This window comes from Heloderma suspectum, chromosome 6, assembly GCF_057233095.1.
Source record: "Heloderma suspectum isolate Gila_16-S chromosome 6, 16-S_ref, whole genome shotgun sequence".
Taxonomy (NCBI): domain Eukaryota; kingdom Metazoa; phylum Chordata; class Lepidosauria; order Squamata; family Helodermatidae; genus Heloderma; species Heloderma suspectum.
In genome coordinates this window covers 6953260-6970992 of record NC_139463.1, presented here as the reverse complement: position 1 = coordinate 6970992, position 17733 = coordinate 6953260, and the positions used below count along the sequence as shown (strand labels likewise).

At 45.6% G+C, this 17733-nt stretch overlaps 1 protein-coding gene across 1 annotated transcript in view; it reads right to left on the bottom strand.

The window, feature by feature from the left end:
• Positions 1-7233: 7233 nt before the first annotated feature.
• ABCG4 (ATP binding cassette subfamily G member 4) overlaps positions 7234-17733 on the bottom strand; it is a 60292-nt gene continuing 49792 nt past the window's right edge. The window contains exons 14-15 of the mRNA XM_084803559.1: positions 9356-9474; positions 7234-7620 (exon numbers count right to left, since the gene is read on the bottom strand). Of these exons, the coding sequence (XP_084659685.1) occupies positions 7395-7620; positions 9356-9474 (345 nt within the window). The 3' untranslated portion in view covers positions 7234-7394. The remainder of the gene's footprint in view (positions 7621-9355; positions 9475-17733) is intronic.

Here is a 17733-nt window from a genome sequence, read left to right as displayed (position 1 = left end):
ACACAGTGGCCAAACAGCTGTTGACCAGGAACCCACAAGCAAGACACAAGTGCAACAGCACCCTCCTGCCCATGTTCCCCAGCAACTGGTGTACTGCTCACCGCCTCTGGTAATGGAGGTAGCACGTAGCCATCAAGACTAGTAGCCGTTGATAGCCTTTTCCTCCAGAAATCTGTCCAACCCCCTTTTAAAGCCATCCAAATTGGTGGCCATCACTACATCCTGTGGTAGCAAATTCTATCGTTTAACTGTGTGCTGTGTGAAGATGCCCTTCCTTTTATCTGGCCTGAATCTCCCACCCATCAACTTCGTGGGATGACCCCTTTGGGTTCTAGTATTTTGAGAGAGGGAGAAAAATGCCTCCCTATCCACATTCTCTACCCCATGCATAATTCTGTATTCCTCTATCGTGTCTCCCCTTGCCCTCCTTTTTCAAGCTAAACAATCCTAGCTCTTGTAACTTTCCCCTCATAGGGGAGATGCTCCAGCCCCTTGATCATTTGAGTTCCCCCTTTCAACACTTTTCCCAGCTCTATGATATCTTTTTTTAGGTGTGGTGACCAAGAGCAAAACGGCCTTGACGTTCCCCATCAACCTCACCCAGACAGCAGACTGAGTGGACACCCAGGAGGTCACCACTATGGCAAGATGTACTGTATTTCTATTTAAATTATAATAATTGTTCCCAAATTTACATCTATACATATAAATTAGCACGTGCACCTTTTAGGCAAATGTGCCTCCCCTTTTGTCCTCTTTTGTGGAGATGCATAAGTGGCCACCCAACCAAGGAGACGGCCTTCTGCCCTCATGCAGTTTTCACAGGTCCCAGAAACAAGACAGGGAGAGAGAGTGCTACAGTATAAATATAGGTTTTATTAATGTGTGAAATCCAACAGTATACAGCAGGCCTCGCATGAACACTTGAAATGAACAGCAAAGACCAGCCACGTCGGCAGCTCTCTCACAGGCTTCCCCAACCCTACATTAAAAACCCACTGCCAGGCCTGGGAAATCAACAGAGGTTCTCACCCTAGCCGCCTCTTTCAGAGTCCTCAAAAAGGGTCCCAGCTTCTTCCTCCCCCAACCTTGTGTGATCATGGAAAGCTCTCAAAGTGAAGAGAGGTTGGCTTTTTCCATATTGTGGTTTTTCTTTCCCTTAAAAAAAAAAGAAAAAAAGACAGACACAGAACAAGGAGAGGGAATTTAAGAGCTCTTTGACCCAATTTAGCAGCCCCAATTGAACTAGGCTCAAAATGGAAAATGGCAACCCTCCAACACTTTTTTTTGTGAGGAAGTGATCAAGAGGCACCCAAGGGTGCCAGACAGAGCTGTAAAAACATATTAAGGTGCAGTCCTAACCACACTTACTCAGGAAGTAACCACACTGAACTCACTGGGATAGGGCCGGGGAACCTGTGGTCCGTGAGATGTTGTTGAACTACAACTCCCATCAGCCCATGACAACATGGCCAATAGTCAGGGATGATGAGAGTTGCAGTACAAGAACATCTTGAGGGCACCAGGTTTCCCATCACTACAACATATTTCTGAGTAAACTTGTTTAGGATTGCGCTGTAAAAGGATGCAATCCCAGGTACACTTCCTTAGGGAGTCAACCCCCTTAACACAGTGGGAATTACTTCTGAGTAAGCATGCCTAGGATATTGTGCTGTTAATGTACCTCTTGCTTCTAATTTTGACATGCAGTGCCTTCTTAACAACAACAACAACAACAATATAATAATGGCAAGATCTCTTGTTATCAAGAAGCCACAGAAATGGATTATGGCTTGATTTGTTCCAGTACTGTTGAAGCCATTCACACACAGTATCCCAACAGGATTCCACTCACAGATATAGGGCTTTTCTACACCATGCTTTTATCCCACAGCTTCACCGGGGCTTCTGCTTCTGGATTCTTTTGTGGGATCAAGCTCAGCTTCTTTACACAGCTTCAGCTTCTTTACCTTGCTTTTTTTAGGGATTTTCTTTCTCCGCAAGTTCTATATCTTTCATTAAACAACCACTAGATGGCACTGTGGTATAGCGCAATTGCACATTTTACAGGCAGCAATATTGTAGGTCCCAGATTTAATACAACATTCCCCGCATTAAGGGAAAAGCTGCGATATTGGTCACAAAGGACGGAAGAGTCCCTGGAGGTTGATGACATTGTGTAAAGGACCCGCAGACCAATCACGAGTGCACAATAAAAGCCTCGTGTAGAGAAGCCCATAAACATCAAGAACAAAGGAGCAGGAAAAGCAGGAAATGGCTAGGCTTATTCCCAGACATGCACAGCTAGTGAAATGGTGGATGGGAGGTGTACAGCGGTTAGGATTTCTAGGAAGACACCCCCACCCCACCCCCTGCAAACCAGAAGAACTGTTCTGATCTGATTTACACAGAATGGAAAAGAAAACCCTGTTTTTATTGCCTGACTTTGGAAGGGCGGGGATGGATGGCCACCTGACCTCACTCCCCTCTTGTGTCCCAGTTTCCTCAGTCTTAGCACCAATGGTCGGGATTATAAATCCGCTTCTTGTGTATGTGGAAGGACGGCTCATCACACATGGACTCCATCTCACATTTATTCACTTGCTGTTGGGGTAGGGGAGGGTCAGTGGAGGCTGGTGGCTCAGATGTCAGTGGGGTGATGAATCCTCTCTAGGTTTCAGTCAGAACCAGTCAGAACTCTAAAGAAGCTATCTTGGAGAGCTCCTTTGGAGTTCTGACTGCTTCTGACTGAAACCTAGAGCAGATTCACCATCCCACTGACACTGGAGCCACCAGCCTCCCCTGGGGGGATCATAAGGAGAGCTCTTTGTAGCAACCTCCTGCATTTATTTCCACATTGAATAACCTGTTAACAGGCCCGGGGGCAAATCCCAGATAAGCCTTGGATTCCCTCCCCAGACAAATCTTTCAGGGCATGGACTCCCTCTCAGCACCTTGCTACTACAGCTTCTGGAGACATCACTTTGCCACTTACTGCATTTGAAGCTTTCCACTATCTTTGGTTCATGTCCGCTAATACTTGTGAGGTCGTACTCGCAATCAGGGAGGTTAAAAGGCAGGGCAGCCTCCAGATGGCTGTACTACAGACCCCATCATCCCCAGTCATGTATGATGGGAGTTGTAGTCCAATGTTTCTGGAGGGTGCCAGGCTGGGGAAAGCTGGATTCATTCCTAAGAATGGTCTTGCTGGATTGGACCATGGTCCATCCTAGTTCAGCACCCTGTTGTCTCCAGCCCTGGCTGAGAATGCAGGTTCGAAATCTCAGAGCGGTAATATTTCTAGATGCATTCATGGGGAATGCACTGGTGCATATATGACATTCGATTCCAGATCTGTAAAATGAGAACAATAGGAGGATAAATGAGACCAGGAAATGATCCTCACGCTGTGAATCTCTATGAAAATGGAAAGCAACCTCGCCTCCCCAGCCCCCAGTGCTAGGAGAATCGATGCAGAATGTCCCCTCCGACATTCCTCGGAATGTCTCCATCCGAATGGCTCCATCCGTGGTTGGCAACACTCGGAACGCTGGCTGGGCCCAATCAATGCTTCAGCAGGCTGCAAACCCGACGCTCCTATGTTCCTGCTTCCAACCCTGCTCCCTCCTCCAAAATTGACCTTGTGAATAGAAATGATTCTTTTCTAGCAGCCTGAAGAAATTTAAAGTGCAGTTTGGGAACTCGTGCTCTTCCTCCCCCTTTCAAAAAATAGTCTCTCTTAAAGTGCATCACAGCTGCCCCTCCTGATCTGAAACAGAAAACACAGCTTTGGGATGCCTTGACCCGGAAGCCTGGTCTCTTTGGTTCACGTCCCACCATCAAATAACTATAAAGTGACCCAAAGGCTTGGTGGCCTTTGCCACAGGGCGGACACTTATGGGGGAAAAGATGCCAGCTGCAGTTCAGCCAGGATTGCGTCAGAAAAGGGCAGGGGCTGTTATTGCTACTACAGAATAGCAATGCCCTCCGTTCTTCCTCACCGAGAGAAACACAGGTGAGGTGGGAGAGGCACAGGTTGGGGGCATCCAGGGTCTTCCGTCTTCCCAAGTGCAAGAGGTAGAGAAGGAAGGAAGGGAGCCCCAAAAGGTGCTGTGTCAGCCCTGTGGCCCACGGCCCACCTGAGACTGCAGGGAAAAGTAAAAGCATCGTTGGTCCATCAATATTTCGTAGTGCCTGCACTAGTACCACAGAACCAAACACACAGGATAAGCCAAACAATATTATGTAACAGTTTAGAATACTGGATGCAAGCTTGCGCATCACACTAGGCTGTTCCGCAGCATTGGCTGGTAAGAATGTGAAAAGAGCTGCGCTGGAGTGGACCAAAGGTCCAACTATTCCAGCATCCTGCTTCCTCACAGTGGCCAATCACATGCCTTCAACAAGCTCACAAACAAGCAAGCAGGTCTGGAAGGCCACAGCACTCCAGCAACATGACCTCCAAAGAGGAAGGATCCATCCTGATTAATCGCCAACAGACAGGCCTTGACAGCTTGCCTCTTAAACACTAGCTGGCCCAGATAAAAGCATTGTCTCACTTGCTCTGTGCACCACAAGGCAGGCACAATCAGATGAAAAGTGGCATTTCCCAGACGTCTGCAAGGAGGCTTCTCGCTCCCCCCTCACACCTGCAAAGCAACAGTTAGTAGCTTCCTGTGCTCGCTGGGGTTCCTTCTTAGAGCAACCTGCAGGTTTGTGATCTTGTTAGACCTCACATACGTCTGTTGCCAGTGGAGCCTGGTGGCTCTGATGTCAGTGGTCAGAAAGCTAAAGCAGCTGTCCAAGGTACACACCTTGGACAGCTCCTTTAGAGCTCTGACTGGGTCTCACTGAGACCCGGAGCGGGCGCACCACCCCACTGACATCGGTGCTCCCAGCCTCCACTTTCTATTGCCATTAAGTCCATCCTGACCATCAGGCGCCAGGGTGCAAGGAAGAAGCTGCCCAGCAGGTGCGACCGGCAGAACCTCCAGGGTAGGGCTTTGGGGCAGAAGCACAGGGCCCTCTGCAGAGTGAGCAAGCAGGGCACACCATGTGCATCGGGGCGGGCTTGCTGCATTTTTGGGATGAGTGAAGTCATTGCCATCGAAAGAGGGCCCCCCCCCCGCCCCCCAGACCACTGAGTCTAAAATGAGCCAGCTGCACCACTGGATGCTCTCACTATCTAGCCGATCTGTCCACTTTTTTTTAATTCCCCTGACAGAACCCCCATGCCTTTAACAGCTGCGTAACAACAGGCAGAAAGTCAATAGGTGAAGCTTTCCCCAGCAAGCAGGTGCAGTGATGGCAAATGTTTCCTTTGCTGAATCCCAGATTGTCTGTATTAGACAGAAGACCTGAAAGGAGGAGACTGGAAACTCCAGAGCCGGGCATGAAGCCTTTTTAATCTGTATTAGATTTTTCGCCTGAGTGCTGGGCTCTTGAAAGGAACTAACAATTCTCACATCACCAATAGATTTTTTGGAGTGGTGGGCAAGGACCTGAGTTCAGATGTTGCCTCTGCCATGAACCTGCTGTATAGACTTAGGCACGTATCTCTAAGCCTCAGTCCTTCTGTCTCTAAAATGGGAACAGCTGCCGCCTACCTCCTCACAGGGTTGTTGCCAAGGCCAGCACAAAAAAGGATAGCACAGTGCTTTTGCACATTTGTAAATACTAGAGAGGTGATTAAAAAGGCAACAAAAGGGAGGGAGTAATGGCACACTATTGATTGTCTTGGTACTTAAAGATACTATCCCAGTAAAGGGAGAATGAAGGAGCTCGGCTGCAGCTTGGCATCATCATGCCAAATGTGGAAATCCAACAAGGACTGAGAAGATTTAAACCAAAGATCCTCCACAGAAAGTTGATGGATTTCTCAGTAAGTGCAAACTGGTATGACAGAGCCATTGTTGCTGGTGGTGTGGCCATTCACTTATCTCTCACCATTTCCTCTGGTCACACAGGCTGTTCAGGTTTGTAGAGTGCTTCAAAAACCTGCAAAACCCATTTGATGAGAGACCACAGTGGGACAAAAGAGAAGTGTGCACAGAAGGACCAGTCGTGACTCTATGGTGCTACTGCCCAGTCTCACTATTGTCTGTCTCCAGCCTCAGAGCGCACCAAGGTTTTTGTGCAGCCCAATCCTCTGCGCACTTACTCAGAAATAAGACCCACTCAATTCACTGGGGCACCGATTACATTGAGCACCAAGTAAAAGCTAAATTCTACAGCCTGCATACAATAATGCAAAATTGCATATTTTTCATAATTTGCATAATGTATTCTGCAATTTTCACTGTTTTATATGCTTTATTCTGCTCTCGATCATCATGGAGAGGGTTAAAAGAGCTGTGTGGGATACAGACTCCTCATCTGCACACACACAACCAAAAGCTGAGGTTCTCCAGGAGCCAGAGTTTGCATCCAAAACAACTTTCTGTGCTCCAGCAAAATCATGGAATAAACACAGCCCTCCCAATTATCTCTGGCCCAACAGAAGGTGCAGGTTTTCCAAATGCTTCTATGATGTTTAAACTCTGCCCCATCCTATAGACAAGGCCCTGCTATCCCTACGAAATCATCTCAGGGCTGATCTTTCTGTTCTCTGCTTCCATTCCTGGCCACAACTCTTGCAAAACAAACAAACAAAAGCTCGTGGATTGTCATTTGGCTTCTCCTGAAGAACCACATGAAAAAGGGAGGGGGGAGGAGGGAAAATACAAAATTCCCCATTGCTACGGTTATGGTAAACATTTAAAGCCTTGTGCAGCACGCACACCTAATAGGTCTTCCAGTTTCTTAATATTGATACACATGCTACAGTTATGTCCGCAAGCAAGCAAGTCAAAAACGGCACGGAAAACAACAGCGCTACAAAACTGTGCTTTGCAGAGGACATCTTTGCCTGTTGCAAACCCCTTGCGCTTCCCGCTCAACCCCCACTTCCCCACCCACCCCCGGGCCCTGCCCAAACTGATGCAGAATCTCCCCTCCACCCTCCCGCTTCCCTGGTGGATCAGAAACCAGGCTGCCTCCACTTCTTGCACTTGGTAGACAGTGTCTCCCAAGAGATCCAGTTCATGATGGGGGACAGGATGTGAACGGGGACAAGTTCCCTCTGGCAGATGCCGGGCAGAGAGTTTGACACATTCCAGAAGTATACAAAAAAAGAGAGGAGAGGCCATTCTGCAATGAAGAGGATGCTTGTAAAGGTTAAAACAGTTCCGAGACGTCTCATCAACCCTTCTCGACTGAGCTGACTCTAGTCACCAGCTACCTGTCACCTCCCTCCTTGGCCCGCAGGCCGGCAGAGTTTGTGTCCGTAGAGAAATGCTTGTGGCACAGCCAACAGCGTCTGCCAAAGGGCATCGGGATCATGCCTGAGGTCCCTTTTATCTTTCAGACTTCACCTTGTACTTGAGGGTGAGGTAGGCCAGCAGCCGGAGGACGACAAAGAAAATCCCTAGGACAATGAAGTCAAGATAGAGTTTGGCTTCTTCCACGTCCAGTTCCTTGAGGATCTTGATGGGGTCCTTGAAGGGACAGTCGGGCACTTTGCACTCCAGCTCTTCACGTTCCAAGGAGTAGATGGTGAGGATGACACCTTCAAAGCCGTACCTGAGCCGAGGCATACAACAGGGCTGTTACCAGAGCAGCAAAATAATACATAGCACCCACTCAGAGGATCGCCTGAATGGTTGGGGTCCTTCTCTCCGACTTAGAAACCCTAACTACGGTACACACAAGAGGCAATATCCAATACTGCTCCCGTGCTCCCGCACATTCCATTGCGCCAGTGGGACCCACCCCTAGCCCAACGAGGGGTTCGCACTTCCTCAAGTAACCCCAGAAACAAGTGAAAATGCTCATTTCCGGATTGGGGCATGGTGATTCTTCTGTGCGCTCCGCTCACCTGCCCCGTTCCAGAAAGGAGTGTATCTGCTTCTTTCCAGTTGCCTTATGAACCACTAGCTTTCCCGATGGCAGTGGAATTCTGCTGGTGCGTGGGCAGCACAGGACCCATGGTCCAAAGATACTCCGGTGACATATAAAATCCAAAAATAGGGTATTTGTACATCTCTCACCCCCAAGAGAAGAGCCCGGCTAGATCAGAACAAAGGTCTACCTAGTTCATCCTCCTGTTTACAAGTGTCCCCATGGGAAGCCCACAAGTGCAACAGCACCCTCCCTGCTGGTGTTGAGGGGCACACTGCCTCTGATCCTGGAAGTAATTAGTATATAGCCATCAGGACGAGTAGCCATTATTTATTTATTTATTTGTTTATTGCATTTATATCCCGTCTTTTTTCCTCTTGCAAGGAACCCAAGGCGGCTTACATGATCCTCCTCCTCTCCCTTTTATGCTCACAACAACAACCCTGTGAGGTGGGCTGGGCCGAGAGTCTGTGACTGGCCCAAAGTCACCCAGTGAGCTTCCATGGCTGAGTGGGGACTAGAACCCGGATCTCTGGGCTCCCAGTCCAACACTCTAGCCACTACTTTGTCTAATCTCCCTTTAAAGCTGCTCAGGTTGGTGGCCAACACTACATCTTCTGGAAGTGAGTTCCACAGTTTAACTATGTGCTGCATGCAGAGCTCTTTTTATGTTCTTAGATGGCTTTAAAAGGGGAATGAATAAAGTAGGGATGGTGATGTCATCTGTCACCCCACAGTTCCCTCTGAGCTTAGTTTCAATCCTCACAGTAACTGGTGGGAAAATGGAGTTTTCCAGCAATAAAACACTGAGCTTTTCTACACGGGGTATTTATTGTGCATTCGTGATCCCTTACTCACAGCTGTTTATGGGTTCTTTAGATGACATTGTGATCCTCCAGTTTTGCTTCTGTTTTTTAAGAGCATTTTCATGGGGGGGGGGGTAGGGCGGGGAAAATGGGGTATTATTTCTGAAAGTGAAATAAAGGGTATTTTCCTAGTTGTGTTATTGCAGTCTTCTGCTATAGCACAGTGCCACCTAGTGGTTATGTAGTGGAAAAGTAGGAAAGGAAAAGCTCTTTGTATAGAGCTCGGATCTCAATTCTGCGATGAAACAAGACTAGATACAGTGATTAACAGCCCTGTGTAGGAAATTTCATTGCTTGAGTGATTGCAATGCAAAGTATTTTGGGGTGGCTTGGCCTTGAATGGGTAATTAAAATCCGCTGGCTTTACAAAAGCCCTACAACAGACATATATAAGCCCATATTATTTGGACTTTTCTAAAGGTTCGGGGACAGTTACGATGAATGCCTGTAGTTCAAAAGCTACCACTATACTACTGACCATAACACACTACAATTCAGGTGTTTCAGATGTAGGCACTTTGATTGACACTTGGGTTAGCAAGAAGCCCCACCTGACGTAAGAGACGTAGGAACTCCACTGCAAGTAGGTAGGGATGGTCTTGAAGCTGACAAAGAAGCCAGAGAAAAGGAGGACTGGAATAGCTGTGACGGGACCCACAAACGTGGCCACCTGGGAGGCAAATGAAGAGAGAGAGAGAGAGAGAGAGAGAGAGTTAAAATCACAGTGAAAAAGGTCAAGATCAGCTTTCCCCATCCTCCCTGCCACCGTGTGTGGGACTACAAACCCCAATCATTCCCAGCCAGCTGGACTCTGAAACCACAGACTGTCAAATCTGGTTTACGATTTCAAAGTCAAGAAAATCCAGAGTCAAAAAGTTCCATAGGTAGGAGCCATGTCGCCCTGGCAAGCGTCCTGCGGAGGCTCCGCAGGTCACCTCCTCAAACAGCTTTTAAAAGGTTGAAAAACCTTTTCATCTTCCCCTGGAATTAAAAGGGGAAGCTAGAGTAACATCTGGATAAGATCTTGGAAGAACAACTCCTTTTGCGGAGCAGCACAAGAACTGGACTGTAAGGTCAGTTTTCCGGAGCGTCATCTACTCAAAGCTGTTTTGAAACTCCTAGGCAATTAGGAGACTTCAGGGCTGATGAACTCCAAAAGTATTTATGAATTAAAAATACCAACAATATACAAGGACCGGCAAAATCTGTTGAAGTGACTGTTTGTTTGTAATTATACTTACTTGCTTTCTTTACGGAAGAGGAGGATGGCACCAAGGGGAAGGAAAAAAGCTGCGGGACCACCGCCAACTCCCCCAACCCCTCCCTTGGCAAAGGTTTCTAGAGATGCCAGAGATGTATTGGAGTTGCTGGTTCTGATAAAAACTTTGTCTTCTCAATTAGGAGAACAGGCTAAGAGGCTGGATACAATCCAAGATTCTATTACTAACCTTCAAGGGGCTGTGGATTTAATCAAAAGCCCTTTGCAAAAGATGGAATTGAAGGTTAATGCTCTCCAAGACCAGGTGTCTGCTCAAGAGATGGCTATGCATGCCTCCCATAATACCCTGTCTGTGAGAATTTCCCAACTGGAGGCATATACTCATAGAGCAAATCTGCGTATCCTTGGTATCAAAGATCTGCTTGCTGATATAAGTCTGTCTAAATGCTTGGATAAATTTCTGCATGAGCGACTCGCTCTGCCATCTGATTATTTATTTATTTATTTATTTATTTATTAAATTTATTAATCGCCCATCTGACTGGTCACCCAGCCACTCTGGGCGATGTACAACCCACCATAAAACAATTTAAAACAATAAAATTTTACCATAATTTTTTTTTTTTAAATACCCTAACCCACCCCAAATGCCTGCCTGAACAACCACGTTTTTAATGCACAACAGAAGCTCATTAAAGAGGGGGCATGATGGAGTTCCCTAGGGAGGGAGTTCCACAGAGTGGGGGCCACCACAGAGAAGGCCCTCTCCCTCGTCCCCACCAGTCTAGCTGTCCTGGCTGATGGGACAGAGAGAAGGCCATCTGAGGCTGATCTTGTTAAGCGGCCTGTCTGGTGTTGCTGGAGGAGCTCCTTAAGATAGGCTGGGCCGGAACCATATAGGGTTTTAAAGGTCAAAACCAACACCTTGAATTTGGCCTGGAAAACAACTGGTAACCAGTGCAACTCCTTCAGCACTGGAGTGATGTGATCTCGCCGGCGGCTGCCTTTAATCAGGCGAGCCGCCGCGTTCTGTACCAGCTGCAGCTTCCGAACCGTCTTCAAGGGTAACCCCATGTAGAGCACATTACAGTAGTCTAAACGAGAGGAGACCAGGGCATGTACTACCGATGGGAGCAGATGGTCGGGAAGGAAGGGGCGCAGCCGCCGTATCAGATGGTGTTGATACAGCGCTGTCCGGCTCACAGCTGACTCCTGAGCCTCCATGGACAGCTGGGAGTCCAAAATGACCCCCAGACTGCGGACCTGGTCTTTCAAGGGTAGCCGTACCCCATTCAACACCAGGTCAACATCCCCCAGCCTCCTCTTGTCTCCCACCAAAAGTACCTCGGTCTTGTCAGGGTTCAGCTTCAGCTTATTCCTCCCCATCCAGCCACTCACTGTCTCCAGACATTTGGACAGGGATTCTACGGCCAACCTTGGTGAAGATTTGAATGAGAGGTAGAGCTGCGTGTCATCCGCATATAGATGACACTGCACCCTAAACCTCCTGATGATAGCCCCCAGTGGCTTCACATAGATGTTAAATAGCATCGGGGAGAGGATGGAACCCTGTGGCACCCCACAAGTAAGTGGCCACGGGTCCGAAACCTCCTCTCCCAGTGCTACCCTCTGGTAGCTGCCGGAGAGGAAGGACCGGAACCACCGCAATACAGTGTCTCCAATGCCCAACCCCTCCAGGCGGTCCAGGAGGATACCGTGGTCAACGGTATCAAAAGCCGCTGAGAGGTCGAGGAGAACAAGGAAGGAGCATTCACCCCTATCCAGAGCCCTCCTCATATCATCCACCAAGGCGACCAAGGCCGTTTCTGTCCCATGCCCAGGCCTGAAGCCCAACTGAAATGGGTCTAGATAATCAGTTTCTTCCAAGTGTGCCTTCAACTGCACCGCCACCACCCGCTCAATCACCTTGCCCAAAAATGGCAGATTTGAGACTGGTCAAAAGTTGTTCAGAACTTGAGGATCCAAGGAGGGCTTCTTTAAGAGCGGTCTTATCACTGCCTCCTTGAGGGCTGATGGCATCACTCCCTCCTCAAGGGAGGCGTTCACCACCGCCTTGATCCCCTCACCCAGTCTCTCTCTGCAGCTCATAATGAGCCAAGATGGGCAAGGATCAAGTAAGCAGGTGGTCGGCCTTACAGATGAAAGCACCTTGTCCACTTCATCAGGAGGAAGAAGCTGAAACCGATCCCACAAAACCGGTTTGCCACAGGCCGCCTCTTGCTCACTAACTGTATCCACAGTGTGCAGAGTAACACACCTAATCTGATCAATTTTATCTGCAAAGTGCCTTGCCAAAGCCTCATAGGAGGCCTTAGAATGCTCCAGTGGTTCCAGAGCCACAGGACCGACCAGGCTCCGGACCACTTGGAACAGCCTCCTGGGGCAGCACTCTGCAGACGCGATGGAGGCAGCATAATATTCCTTTTTTGCTGCCTTCACCGCCACGTGATAGGCTGAAGATACAGCTCTAGCCCGTGTCTGATCGTCTTTGGAGCGAGACTTCCGCCACCGGCGCTCTAGCCGTCTCACCTCCTGTTTCAGAGCTCGTAACCGCGGATTGAACCATGGTGCAGTCCGAGCCCTGTTCAGGGGGAGAGGGCGTTTCGGAGCCACCCGATCTAATGCCCCAGTGATTGCGGCATTCCAGCCACCCACCAGGGTCTCGACCGAGTGGCCGTTGGCATGCCCCAGAGAATCCCCAAGCACGTTCAGGAATCCATTTGGATCCATAAGACGCCTGGGGCGGACCATTTTAATGGGTCCTCCACCCCTGCGGAGGGGTTGTGGAACCGAGAAGTCCAACATCACCAGATAGTGATCTGACCATGACAAGGGGGTGGTGGATATACCCCCGACTTCCAGATCACTCCCCGCTTCTCCAGAAACAAACACAAGGTCTAGTGCATGACCGGCTACATGGGTGGGCCCAGTTAGAATATGGTGCAGCTCCCAGGAGGCCATGGTCTCCATGAAGTCCCGAGGTGCTCCTGTGAGGATGGCCTCCGAATGTACATTGAAGTCCCCCAACACCAGTAAGTTAGGGGACTGTACACGCACATCAGAGACCACCTCAAGCACCTCGGCCAGGGAGTCAGTCGTGCAGCGGGGTGGACGGTACACGAGCAGAATCCCCAGACTGCCCTTCGGGCCCAACCTCCAGTACATGCATACTTGCATATTTACTTGATATTGAGCATGCATACCATGTTCCAGGTCCAGTTCGTGGCATCAAAGGCACTGCCTATACTGTTATAGTTCAATTTGCAAGAATTTCTACAAAAAAATCATATTTTGCGCTTGGCAAGAGAAGTGGGAGAACTTTTGGGGGGGCCAACACGAGACAAAGTTATGTTATTTCTGGATTACACTAAAGAAATCGCTGATAAAAGAAAGCAATTTACCAAGGCGAGAAATCAGGCAAGACAAATGAATCTGCAATATCATATCAAATATCCTGCTATATTTTGCATTCTTTTTAAGGCCAGATGAAAAAGTTTTTAAATCATGAAATGGTAGAGGCTTGGCTAGCTGGCGTTCAAAGTAGGGCATGGGAGACATCTTCCCCAGCCTCATGAGCTGGGAACTTTTCAATTATGATTGTACTTCGGATTTGTTTGGGTTATAAGGTCCGAGCAGTATGCCAGTCCAGAGGACTGTTTACGTATATCCCCCCTTTTTTTTCTCTCTCTCTCTTTTTCTTACTTCCTCTTTTTTTACATTAGATATGATATGCTGTATAATAAAATTCCTGTTTGTGTGTGTATAGATATGTATACATTCATATATAGATTTAGAAATGACACTATCTAAAATATAGATAGCATAAAATTTATTAGTGATTTGTTATTATTATTACTTATCCTTTTTAATTTTCTTCCTTTTTATTATTATTACTATCATTATTATGAGACTTTGATCAGTAATATTTTTGGCTGGTGAAATTGTTAAGCTTTACTATTATATGTTAACTGAAGGGCAATATACTGTTATTGGAAATGAATTGTAGGCTTGCTGTCTTGCTATAAGACTGATATGCTATTGAAATGTAAGGTTGATTATCTATGCTGTACTGATTGTAATATTGGCAATGTTATAGGTATAACTTTTAAGTAGAATGATATTTGAAGTTTGTGTGTAATGGAGTTTAAATGTAATCCTTTTAAGTAAATTTTAATATTTTTTCTTTCTCTTTCTTGCTTTCTTCTTCCTTTTCCATCTTCTGTTTTTTTTTCCTTTTTTCATTAATTTCTGTGTCCTCCTAAGAATACTGTATTGTTGGAAACTGTAGATAATGACTAGGTTGTTGGTACTGTTTATGTCATTTATAAAGATAAAAAATAGAATTAAAAGTATTAAAAAAAAAGTTCCATAGGTGACATTGGACTGTGGGATTTTGATGAAGAAATGTACATACTGTGTATAGAAATGAATGGCAGTAACAAAAATCTCAAGGTTTTGGCTGTTTTTAAAACAATTAAAATACAACTTCAACATCTTGCTGTTATGTCTTGCTAAAATAGGTATCAACTGATCAATTAAAAAAGTTTAACCAGGCAAATAAAACACAGAGAGAAAGAGCACTATATGCATCAACGTTTTCACTAAATTGTTCGTTCCAACAAATAAAATACCACTTTTCAATAAACGTGTGGGATAATTTAAATTTATGACTGCATTCCAGATGCAGCTGAAATAATTTGAATGCCAATTTAACTACAGAAGGAGTCCTACAGATCTCTCCATGCAGAGGAAACACTTGGTTTGTGGGTAGCTGCCTATATTGTTGAGTTGAATGGCACAGACTCTTAGAAAATGAATCAAAAGAAAGTTTATTAGACAGAAATAGAAATCTCACACTCACACAGAAGAATTGTGAAAGAAAATTAACGGTGCAATCCTATGCATGTTTAGACAGAGAAAACATGCCCCAGCTGGCTTTGTAGGCCTTTTCTCTGTCTAAACATGCATAGGATTGTACCCTAAATGACACAAACTTCTCCAAGATTGGCCAGTTTTTCCCACCAGCAGTGGTGACTTCTGTTTCCTGGATTTCGAGAGGTCAGAAGTGACACCTCCTAATCTTAACCATATCTTTCATTAAGAATCCCTCAGCATTTGGACTCCCCCCACCCACATCCACCCCACCCCCGCAGGGGAGATAAGAGGGGAAGCAGAGCCATTCCACCAGCCCTGCTGAAAATGTACTTATTTTTTTTTTCTTTTCCCTCCCCATCCGCTTTTCCTTGTATGTCGTGTCTTTTTAGATTGTAAGCCTGCTGGCAGAGACCGTCCTATCTTACTGATTGATTATAGGCCCCTCCAGGAGCTTTTAAAAAAAAGCCTGAGAAGCTGGATAAATATACTTTAAATAAATGAACAAAAAACATGAATTTGGTCATGTTTGGACCTTGGATTCGTTGTTGTTCCCACATTGTTCCAGTCTTAGCTGAGTGGTGCCCATCTTCTACCTAAGCTGTTTATCCCCTTTTCCAGATAATGCTGGTTTGCATCGAAACCTCCTGAACTCTTCCTATGTTTTTTCTGCATTTGGGCCTAACAGGGCCAGCCCTACCATTAGGCAGAGTGAGGTGGCTCCCTCTGGCAGCAGATGCTGGGTGCCATGGAAAGGCAGGAAAATGTTAGTTATTTAACGTAATGTTGTTGTATTTTTACTGCAACAGCAGGGGTGGGGGACAGTTGCTCGTGGGATTTTCTGTCTCATGTGCCAAAATAATTTTGGGTACTATGCATCTTGACAGGGGTGGGGAGGTGAATGGCATTTCCTGCTCCACTTCAAGCAGCAGAATTTCTTTTTTCTTTTTAATCTATTTTTATTTTATTTTTATAAATGAAATAAACACTACCAACAACATAATCAGAATCTTCCGTTTCTAACATTACACTATTCTAAGAAAAAGAAAAAAAGGGAGGATAGCAAAAGAAGGAAGAGAAAAAAAGAAAAAAAGAATTATATTAAACTTCGATAAAAACAAACCAAATATCCAAAAAGTCTTATAGCACAGGAATAGAAGCAAACAATCCATTTCCATTGGCCATATATTACCATTCAGTTAACATGTATTAATAAACATTAAAGGTTTGGCCAACAAGGAATAGTAATAATAATAATAATCCCATAATGATATTAATAATAATAATAATAATAAAAAGGGGGGAGTTTAAGAAAAGGATAAAAACAAAAGCAAATAATTTGTATATTTTAAGTAATATCATATCTAAAAATATATTTATATGTGCATACACACACATACACATACAAATCGGCATTTTATTACAATATAACATAAAAAAGGAGAAAGAAAAAAATGCAAACATTTATTCTGGCATACTGCCTAGACATCTTATCAGCTAAAGCCCAAACAAGACTTCAGAAGAACAGTAAAAATGGCTAAGTTCCAACTCGGGAGGCTGAGAGAGTTGGTTCCCTTATTTTAATTTTAATACCAATTAAAAATGATTCTGCAGCATCAGAATCCAAAAATCTTTTCATCTGGCCTTTGAAAAGGATACAAAATGTAGCTGGATATTTAATATGATATTGCAGGTTAATTTCCTTTGCCAAACTTCTTGCCTTGGTGAATTGCCTTCTTCTGTCAGCGATTTCTTTAATATAATCAGGCAAGAGCATAATCTTGTAATTTGCTGGTCCCCACCGGAGCTCACCCCATTCTCTTGCCAGACGCATAAGATAATTTTTTGTGGAGACTCGTTTGAACATTGAACAATAACAGTCCCAAAAATCCCTCTAGTGCCATGTATTGAACCAGGGACATGATATGCATACTCAATATTAAGTAAAAAATCAGATGGTAAAGCAAATGGCTCATGCAAAAGTTTATCCATAAATTCAGCCAAACCTATATCGGTAGGTCTTTAATACCAAGGATACGTAGATTCACTCTGTGTGTGAAGGCCTCCAGTTGAGAAATTCGAGCAGACAAAATATTGTGAGACAGTTCCATGGCCGTTTCATGAACAGTAACCTGATCTTCAAGAGCATTAACCTTTGCTTCCATCTTTTGAAAAGAGATATTAATTAAATCCACAGCCCCCTGAACATCAGTAATTGAGTCCTGAATTGTTTCAAATTTCTTTGACTGCTTTGGTAGCTGAGAAGACATAGTTTTTATCAAAGCAAGCAACTCCTCTTCAGCATTTCTAGAAACCTTTGCCGAGGGCGCAATTGTGGGAGGTAGGTGGCGTTCTCAAGCCTTTCCTTTTTTCCTTGCGTACTGCCATCCTCCACTTTCAAAAGCACAACATGCAAGTATAATTGCAGAAACAAAAAACACACAAACACTTACACAAATTTAGTTACAGGTCCTCAGATATTGCTGGCAGTTTAAATTCAGAAATGCTATTTGGAGCCGTTTGTCCTTATGTCTCCTAATTGCTTAGGAATTTCAAACAGCATCCAGTAGATGATACTCCAGCATCTAATCTTAGATTTCAGCCCCTCTGTTTCTCCGCAGAAGCAGCTGTTCTTCCAAGATTTCATGCAGATGGTACTGTAAGCTTCCGCTTTTAATTCCAGGGGAAGATAAAAAGGTTTCTCAACCTTTTTCCAGCTGTTTGAGATAAGCAGCCTGCGGAGCTCCGCAAGTCACTGCAGGACACCATGGCTCCAACCGGATATCCAGGCAGCAGAATTTCTTTGGTTGGCCCTGA